Below are 9,608 nucleotides of genomic sequence, written 5' to 3'. Positions count from 1 at the left end.
GTAATGCAAGTTTTGCCTAAAAAGACTGGAAATGGGTCCCTTTATTTGCATCAGACTTCTGTAATCTCCAACAAGCCAATGCCGAGCTGAAAAATAAATCCTTGTTGATGAATACGTGAAGAGATAAAAGAAACACTGGGTCCCCTTCCCCCCAGTATTTTCCATGTTTTATAACACCTCTGTCAGTACAAATTTCCATTCAGTGAAGAAATTATGTTTCACAAGAGCTACAATAGGATTTTAAGATAAATGACATGCGAGCACTGCAGTTTTGTACAGGCTTAAGTGATCCAAGTATCTTTATCACGTGCAGGGTATCAAAATACATGAATTTGACTTGTTCCAACAGTCACACGAGAAAGACTGAGTGTCATATGAGGCTGCAAAGCATAAAACCATCTCAGTTAAAATTTATTTTAGTACGAGAGGGGTTTTTAACTGTTAAGTATAATTATTTAAAAATGGTCTGAGCTGTGCAGTTCTGATAACTGGAAACAAAAAGGCTCTTGAAAACACCGCTTGTAAGGGCACTTCTTGCAAGCACTACCTGCACTTAACACTTGCTGCCTCTGTGCATCGCTATTCCTGAAATTCTTGGAGCCTGACAAAGTTTTTAAGTGTCATCTTGCTAAGGCTGTAACATTATCTCCACTGACAATACTCAGTCCTGGGCTTTTATGTTGCAAGTAGAGAAAACATTTTAGCTTTTGAGGAGGGAATACATCTCCCTGTGAAACAATGTAAGCAAGATGGACTGCAATTTAATAAATGAACATTCAGGGTATCATTTATCTCTAGGCAAATGAAAAATAAATAAAATTGTCCTGGCTCCTTCTCTCTGTTGGTTTGCTCTTTGCAGCACCCAAGGGAAAAAGGCCACAAGACACCTGCCTTGTTGGGTGGTTTTGGGGCAACATCTGAGGGGCACTGGGCCTGTTTCCTCAAAAGCAATGACAGGCCTGTGATAAACGCACTCCCAGGTCTCTGCCTGCAAAGCACCAATTCAGGTACCAGAACATGGAGGATCTTCATAGTGCAGGGATTAAAAACAGGAGCAGCACTGGCCAGGGGGCATTTCAGCCCGGGTGGGGATACAGGCCAAGTGATTGCTAAGTTAGCCATGCTGCCTGCTCTCCAGGACTAACATTTCATTGGGATGAACTGTCCTGTTTTAGCTAATCTTGAGACGCTGGTACAATGAAACACGGGGTTGTATTTTATTGCCCCATGCACTTCTCTGTCCTTCAGCCACTTGGTAGCTGTTAATGAACTTATTCCTTGAATAAAATAAGCACAAATATTGATTGTTATTTGGTTTAAAATGAAATAAACAGCCTTACAGGAAATATTGACCCATTTTTTGCCTTTTCTCTTGAAGCACCCCAAGCTGCTGCAGCCCATGGCCAAGACATTTACTTCTCCTTTGACCAACACTTCACATTTCCTTTTGCACTCTGTGTGGCCTTCTCAGTGCTTTTTCCCACAAGTGTCCAGCGACAAAAATCAGTCCTTGATGCCTCTAGATTAAGGCAGAAACAGAGGAATAACACTAGCCCACTATTAAACAGAGTCACCAACAATTCTGAAAAGGCAGACGTCCTCAACACCTTCTTCACCTGTCTTTACCAGTGCTGTTAGGTCACAGGCCACAGGGACAAAAGTCCAGGTTGACCCACCGTCAGTGAAGGAAGAGTTGGTGTGTCAACTCTTACAGGAGCTTGACCTGTACAAATTGATGGGTCTACCCTAGGGTGCTGAGAGAGCTGCTGATGCTGTTGCAAAGCTCCCCTCCATGATCTTTGAGAAGTTGTGGAGTTCGGAAAACGTCCCCAAGGATTGGAGGAAGCCTAATGTCACCCCCATCTGTAAGAAGGTTTCAAAGGAGGACCCAGGTAATTATAGACCCATTAGCTTACTTCAGTCTGTGGGAAAGTCATGGAGCAAATCCTCCTGGGGACTGTCACAAGTCAATTGAAGCACGTGATTGGGAAAAGCAAACATGGATTTACCAGGGGCAAATCGTGCTTGACAAACCTGATTGCCTTCTATGACAAAGTAACCCACTCAGTTGATGCAGGAGTGGTGGACATTGTCTACCTGGACTTCTCCAAAGCTTTTGATACGGAGTTTCTCCTGAGGAAACTGACTTCTTATGGCCTTGACAAGTGGTCTGGGTGGTGGGTGGTGAACTGGCTGATGGACCGTACCCAGAGGGTGCTTCAAACTGGCAACTGGTCACAAGTGGGTCCCCCAGGAATTGATACTGGGCCCAATGCTGTTTGACAACTTCGTAAGTGACCTAGATGTTGGGATCAAAAGTACCATGATGAAGTTTCCTGATGACAACAAGGTGAGTGGAGAGATTGATACTCCAGAAGGGAGAGCCACCCTCCAGGATGACCTAGACAGGCTGGAGGAGTGCACTAGCAGGAACCTTATGAAGTTCTGGGGAGAAGTGTAAGGTCTTGCACCAGGGAACACATAACCCAGGAGCGCAGTTCAGACTGGGATCCACCTGGCTGGAGAGCAGCCAAGTGGAAAGGGACCTGAGGGTCCTGGTGGATAACAGGCTTAGTATGAGTGAACAGGGTGCTACAGCAGCAGAGAAAGCCAACAGGATGCTGGCTGCATCAACAAGGGCATCACCAGCAGAGATCAAGAAGTCATCATTCTGCTCTACTTGGCACTTGCCAGACCACACCTGGAGTGTTGTGTCCAGAGAAGGGCCACAAGGATGATTCGAGGACTGAAGGACCTGCCATATGAGGAGGGCCTACTGGGTTTGTTGAGCCTTGAGAGAAGAAGGCTTAGGGGAGACCTATTACCATGTTCCAGTACTTAAAGGGTGGCTACCAAGAAGATGGAGACTCCCTATTTACAAGGAGTCACACGGAAAAGATAAGGGGTAGTGGGCACAAGTTGTTTCTGTGGAGATTCCAATTGGACACGAGAGGTTAATTTTTCCCCATGAGGACAATCAAGCAAGTCTCCCAAGGGAAGTGGTAGATTCCCCCCCACTGGACAGCTCCAAGTCTCAGCTTGACAGGGTGCTGAGCCATCTCATGCAAACTATAGTAGTACCTAGAAAGGTTGGACCAGATGATCCTTGAGGTCCCTTCCAACCTGGCATTCTATGATTCTGTATTTCTATAATAGATTAAAAAAAAAAACAACAAACCCAAACTCTACTTGTGAACATTTGTTTTTTGAAAGAATAGGGATCAATCTGACCTACCCCTTTGCCAGAGGGGCTTCATTCTTTTCCATCTGTGGTTTGCCTAGCTGGGTGACATTACCCACTTACTTTTTCTGTGCCACAGACCTGACCAGCAGCAGCTCTTCAGGTGCTCGTTTTTGCTGGTTTTCACTTCAAAAAATATTTTCTTGAGCATTTTTTGTAGCTTTCCCAATTGCAATGCCTGTCACTGCATGCTCTGGCTGTAACTTTCCCCCAAGAGTCTCCTATTTGCAGTGGTGACCACTACATGCTGATGCTTGACTCCTCTGTGCTTACAGTAACATATGAATGAGGTATGATACCATGAATGATACTATTAATCAGTGCCTTGCAATTCCATTTAAGAATCCCATTACAAGTTAAGACCTTGTTATGTAAGTGCTATACTTCTATTAAAAAAAGTTTCCAGCTTCAGAGAGGTTCCAAGCTCTTTTAAAAGCCTCCTGAAGTTTCCTGTAAAAAAAACCCAAACAACTCGCGTATTTCTTCTCGGAACAAAACGCTTCTCAAACTTTCAAAAGAATGATTCATATTTACTCTTATCTCCCTCCAGAGGAAGAGGCAAATGGTTTTAGGAATATTTTCAGCCTTACTCCCCATCAGACAAATTAGCAGGAGCTGACCTGCCATTCACGACCGTGCGCACAGTGTCCATGCAGCAGCCTTTTCTCCTGATGAGTCACTGGACCTCACAGACCCAAAGCTTTGGGAATGACCCAACTTCAGCATCTTCCCTTCCTCTTCCTTCCCCTTAAGATTCCTTTGGTGTTCCCTAATGCCGTATTACTTAGTTATAATTAAAATAAATTGCAGAGGGAGTTCAATTCCTGTAACCCCGGCAATAGAGGAAACCCTATTAAGCCTGAAACGGCCTGAAAATTAATTCTGCTGAGGTGCCTCTTCAGCCCTGGCAGCTTGGACATTGTCCCTGAGCCATCACTCCTGCGAGGGTTCAAGGGACTCCTTTGGGTGCAGACGGCTCTGGGGCAGATGGGACACAAGCAGGGAAAACATTCTCCCCAGCCTGAAAGAGAAGGATTGGTTTATTTGCAAGGACACGGTTTATTCCTACCCCCAGGGGAGGGGGGGGGTCTGCACTGCTCTCTCCTCTGGGAAAGCAGCGGGCACGGGGGACTTCCCAGCAGCCACCTCCTTTCTCCAAGAGGATGCAGTGGCTTCATTCTGCGCCCCTCCATCCTCCTCCTCTCTCCCTCGCCACTCCTCGTCCCGACCCTCCCCTCCTGCCTCACCAGCCCGTGCCCTCGCCCTCCCAGCACCCCCTGCCCCTATCCCCCCTCTCACCACCCCCTGCTCCTCTCCCCTTAGCTCCGCCACCCCTTGCCCCAAGCCCCCTGAGCCCCTCTCCCCCCCTCCCGTCCGCCCCGGACCCCGGGCCACCCCGCGGGCGGTGCGCGGCCGTGACGGGCACCGCCGCTCCCCGCTCAGCGGCCGCGGAGCCCCCGCGCCGCTCCGCCCCCCGCCAGCCTCTTTGTATCAAACATCCGGGTTTCCCCCGGCTGGCTCCGCTTCGGCTTCTCCCTTTTTTTTTTAGAAGCCATTTTGGACTCGGTTCAGGTTTTTTTTTTTTTTAATGATTTAAAAAAAAAAACCCACAGAAAAAAAAAACAAAACACCAAAACAAACCTCCCCTTCTCCCCCTCGTGTTTTGTTTTGTTTTGTTTTTTTTCGGTTGTTGGTTTTGCTGGGGTTTTTTTTCCCACCTTGTTTTCCTCCCCCCCCTCCCTTTCCCTGTACATGGCAACTCCCGACCCAGCCTCCGCTCCCGTCTCCCCCTCGCTCCGCACCCCGCGCAGCCCGCGATGCCCGCCGCCGCCAGCCCCTCACCGCCCCTCCGCACCCGCTCCGCGCCTCCTCCGCGGGAGGCCCTTGCCTGCCGCTCCGCAGCCGCCCTGGATGCGGGGGTCGGGAACCTTGCAAAGTTTCGCTGCCGGCGCTGGGGAAGGCGTGTGCGTTGCACGGGGAAGCGGAGGGCGCGCGCGCGCGTTGCACGCCTGGCACACGGCTGCGCGGTGCCTTGCGCGGGGCTGCGCGTGCATTGCGCGGGGAGGGGAGGGGAAAGGAGAGGGGTGTGTGTGTGTGTGTGGGGAGGGGGGGCGGTGTGTATGTGTGCGCGCACGCGAGCGTGTGCGCTCGCCCCGGCTGCTGGGGGAGCCGGAGGGGCTGGGTTGGGAGGAGGAGGAGGAGGAGGAGGAGGAGGGGGAAGAGGAGGGGGAGTCGGTGTGTGGTGCACGCCGCGCTCCCAGCACAAAAGCCCAGGGAAAGAAACTCTTGGAAAGCTCGGAGCTAAACGCCGGGGCCAGGCAGGAGCAGGTCGAACCGTCCGCGGCTGTTCCTCTCCACTGGATACATTTTGCAACTGCGAAGGAATTAAATCCGATTTTAATCTTTTTTTTATTTGTTTGTTTGTGTTCAGGATTTTTTTTCTTCTTTTTTTCTTTTTAAGACACAGAGGGAGAGAGAGCAGAGCCTCGCTTCTCTCCCCCCCCCCCCTCCCCCCCTCTCCCTTGTTTCACTCTCACTCGAGCTTTTTATTTTTATTTTTGTTTCCCTTGGGGATAGAGGAGCACTCGAGGAGAAAAAAGTAAAGGAATATGATTGCTTCGTGGCTGACTTTCGCCCTGCTTTGTGGAACTTTCTGTGCAGGTAAGTGCATTTCTGCGTGTTTACCTCCCGCTCGGGCTTACGGTCGCTTCTCCTAATGCAGAATTGAATGGGCCGTGCAGTTCTTTGCAGCCACCTTCCAAAACAGAGCAGAGCACCCAGCGAACCTGCAGACTGGGAATAACCCCACCGCTGCGATCTGCCTTGTTTTATTTAGTATTTTCTCTTTTTCTTCTCTCTCTCTCTATATATATATTTTTATTATTATTTTTATTTTTTTTTCCCCTTGCACCCGCCTCCCTCCGTTTTCTCCCGGCTCTCAGGACGAGCCTTCCCGTGCTGCTTTTTGTTCCCTTCAGGCAGCCTGCGGGAATTAATGGCAATGTAAACACGGCGCGGTATCGAGGAAACTTTACAAAAATGGGCATTTACTTCTTGGCGGCTGCTGCCGGAGTGTGTATGTGCGTGTGTGTGTGGTGGGGTATGTGTAAGCCGGAGGGGCTGGGGGGAGAAGTTGGGAACAGAGGAAGGAGACCTGGGGGTTGCTCCGAAGCGGTGCGGAACCGCTCAGGTAGTGGCCATGTGTGCGTCCCGCTCCTGCCGGGCTGCGGCTGTGTGTCCTGTGGGGGTGGAGGGGAGACCCCCCTCAGTTCCGAAGGAACCCCCCCCCCCTCCGGTCTCTCAGCCCCCCGGAACGCCGCGGTCCCGTCAGGGTTTGCCTGTTAGCACGAAACGAGCTGTTTGGGGCTGGTTGGCGCTGCGGGGAGCCCGGAGAAAGTTGAGAATAAAAGGGGGTACCCCGGGGGTACATTGTGGAAGCATCCCCCCTGGGAAAGGAAGCTTTTGCGGTGGGGAGGGGTGTTTATTTTGTACGCTCTTCAGCCCGTTGGTTGGATGGAACTGGGCTGACCCCCAAACTTCAGCTTCAATTTGCGGGGTGCGCGTTTTGCCGAGGGACGCGGGGTGAAGTTGGACGGGCATGGCCGGGGGAGCAGGAGGGGGCACCCGGGCAGCGCAGTGCGGGGCAGGAGGGGGGGTCCACAGGGTGCTCCATCCCGCGGCTGTCGGAGAGGCGGGAGCGGCCAAGACCCCCTGTGTAGTCCCCCCCACCACCCCCGGCAAGCATTGAAAACGCGGGCACGCTTGAAATCCCCACGCTCCGCGCTTTCTCTCCTTGCTTTCGTTTATTATTTTTTTAAATTGCTATTATAAATCTTTTTCCCGTTCCTTTTTATTATTGCTGCATACTCTCTAGGAGAAGCCGGGAGGGCAGCAATTCTGACCCCCCCCACCTTGTTACCAAACAGCTCTTCGACCCCCTTCCCCTCCCCCCAAGGGCTGAGCCCCCCGCCCCTGCGCTGGGCAGTAACTTGTTACGCTCCCTCCATTCCCCAGCCCGGGGCGGGGGGGGGGATGCGGGGAGGGTGGGTGGGTGTCGAGGGTCGCTGAGGGGGCTGTTTGTGGCCGAGGGCTGCCCGGGGGCAGGGTGTGGGAGGCAGCGATGCTGCAGCCGTGCCCTTTCCCCGCTCCGCGATGGGCAGCCGGGGAGTTCCCGTCGGATTTGCCGTCGCTCTTCATTGTACTGCAAAACAAGGAGGGGGGGGTGTGTGTGTGTGTGGTGTGTGTGTGTTTCCCCTCGTGTGTTTGTGTGTCCCTCACGCCCCCGCCCCCGGGGGAAGGGGCTGCCCGGTGGGGCCGGGGCAGGGCGCGGGGGGGAGCGGGCGGTGGAACCGGCCCCGGGGCGCTCCTGCAGCCGGGGCTTCCTTTGTTCCGAGTGCCCATTAAATATGCGCTGCCACCGCCTGCCTTTGCCATCATAAACAGTGCCAGCGCTTCATTCTTTTCTTAAGTCACACCGCAAGTGTGAGGCGGAAAGGTTCGGGGAGGGGTGTGGTGTGTGTGTGTGTCTGGGGGGGGCAGGCAATAATAAGAAAGCGGGAAATAAAATTAATAATAATTAATTTGATGGTGAGCAAAACCAGCTTGGGTGTGTTTTTTTTTTTAATCTGGTCGCTGGGACACTTGTACGCAGCTTTGTTTCCGTGTGTTAGGAAAAGGGGGTTGTGCTGGCTTGTATTTACATAGCAGTGCTGAGGAAGAGCAGGTATTTTGGAAGAAGCAATGGGGGGGTGGGGGGTGTTGGTGTGTGTGTGTGTGTGTGCCATCAGTATTCGTGGAGCTCGGCGTTGCTATCATCACAACAGCTCTCTTGGCTGGAAGATTCTATTATGTGCATAAAGGAGATTTATGGTCAATGTATTTTCTTTCCATATATCTTGGAATCCTTTTATCTCGGGTGATTCAATGAAAGAGATGGCTTCCGGGTTTGGTGGGGTTTTTTGTTGTTGTTTTTATTTTGGTTATGGGGTTGGGTTTCTTTTTGATTTGTGGGGTTTTTTTTTTAACCTTTTCCTATGGCTGTGTGTATATAGTGCTAGAAGTCTAAGTTGGAGGAAAAAAGCAGTTGCTTTTTAAAAAATATGATCCCTCAGAGCTTCCTAGATGTCATGTTATGAAAAAGATAATCTTAGAGGACATACCAACGCTGACTTTTTCTCCTCTCCTGAAAATACAATAAAAAAACCCCAGAAAATGGATATTATTCTGTTTATTTGGAAGGGTCCTCTTGAATCATTAAATCAGTGCATTAGCAATTCTGTAAATCACTCCTTCTCTTTTAAAGCCTTTTCTGCCTTTCTTGTGTTTATCAATGTGATCTTTATTGTCCAGTTTTTCCTAAAGCTGCCCAGTCAAAAAAAGAAAAAAAAAAGAGAGAAAACAACCCTGAATACCCAAAGTTGTATTGTGCTGCTGGGATTCATAGCATTGGGCTTTGCTTGAAGTATGTCTTTTGTGTGTGCTCGTGTTATGACTGTGTGAAAGTGGTGGGCTTTTCGAAAATGGCTTGACCTCCATTGTTGATGCTTCTCATCACTACCTTGGCTGACTGTAACAAAGCAAGCAAGGGCTGCTATTCCTTAAAAAAACAAAAAACCCACAAAAATCTGTTACGCTTAATTTTTGGAATACTGAGGATTCATTGAGGAAAACATTATGTTCATTTTTAGCCCTTTGTTTGCAAATTTTCTGCAGCCCAAATGTTCAGAAATCATGTTTTAATCTATGAGGTTTAGAAAATACAGAAGGTGTAAAAGGATTTGTCTTGCAGAATGCATTGCTAACACGTTATCCCGAGCCATTACATTACTTTTATTTTGGTACAAGTTTAAGTAATGCTATGCAGCAATGAACTGTGCTGCAAATGGATCTGGTCTCCTCTTTCACTGTCTTGTATTTATCCTCCTGTGCTTGAGAAAGGGAATAAAACTGGCTTCATTAGCTTGCTAATTAAACACAATGAAGTGCATGGCCCAAGGTTAATGGCAATGGCCTTTAAAAACACAAAACTCTTGAACAGGTGTTTGGGATATATATTTTTTTAATCTGTCATCAAATCTAGATAATGATACCACAGAGAGAGCCATTGTCACAGTTCTGTGGAGAAGAAAATGCTATGTTAGAGATGGAGTGCACAGTGTATTATTTTTAGTGGCATTATTTATAAACATCTCTCCAGGTCCTGCACAGCCTGTGGTTTTGCTCCCCCCTTCTTCCACTCTGATCTATTTCAGAGCATCTTCTGCACCTCCCCTTTGGGGTAGGTTTGTGGGGATCAGGCAGGGTTAAACATTCAGTATCCCTGCACCTGGGCCGAGGTGAGGGTCTAACCTGAGCCTGGGTAGTTAAC

The 9,608-nt window shown here is 49.7% G+C and overlaps 1 protein-coding gene across 1 annotated transcript in view; it reads left to right on the top strand.

Annotated features, from left to right (window-relative positions):
* The first annotated feature begins 5,516 nt into the window (after positions 1–5,516).
* ACVR2B (activin A receptor type 2B) overlaps positions 5,517–9,608 on the top strand; it is a 105,315-nt gene continuing 101,223 nt past the window's right edge. The window contains exon 1 of the mRNA XM_051611169.1: positions 5,517–5,902. Coding sequence (XP_051467129.1) covers positions 5,851–5,902 — 52 coding nt within the window. The 5' untranslated portion in view covers positions 5,517–5,850. The remainder of the gene's footprint in view (positions 5,903–9,608) is intronic.

The sequence above is a fragment of the Apus apus genome, chromosome 2, assembly GCF_020740795.1.
Source record: "Apus apus isolate bApuApu2 chromosome 2, bApuApu2.pri.cur, whole genome shotgun sequence".
NCBI classification, from domain to species: Eukaryota; Metazoa; Chordata; class Aves; order Apodiformes; family Apodidae; genus Apus; species Apus apus.
The sequence above is the reverse complement of the archived record's forward strand: the minus strand, read 5'-3'. Positions and strand labels throughout refer to the sequence as shown.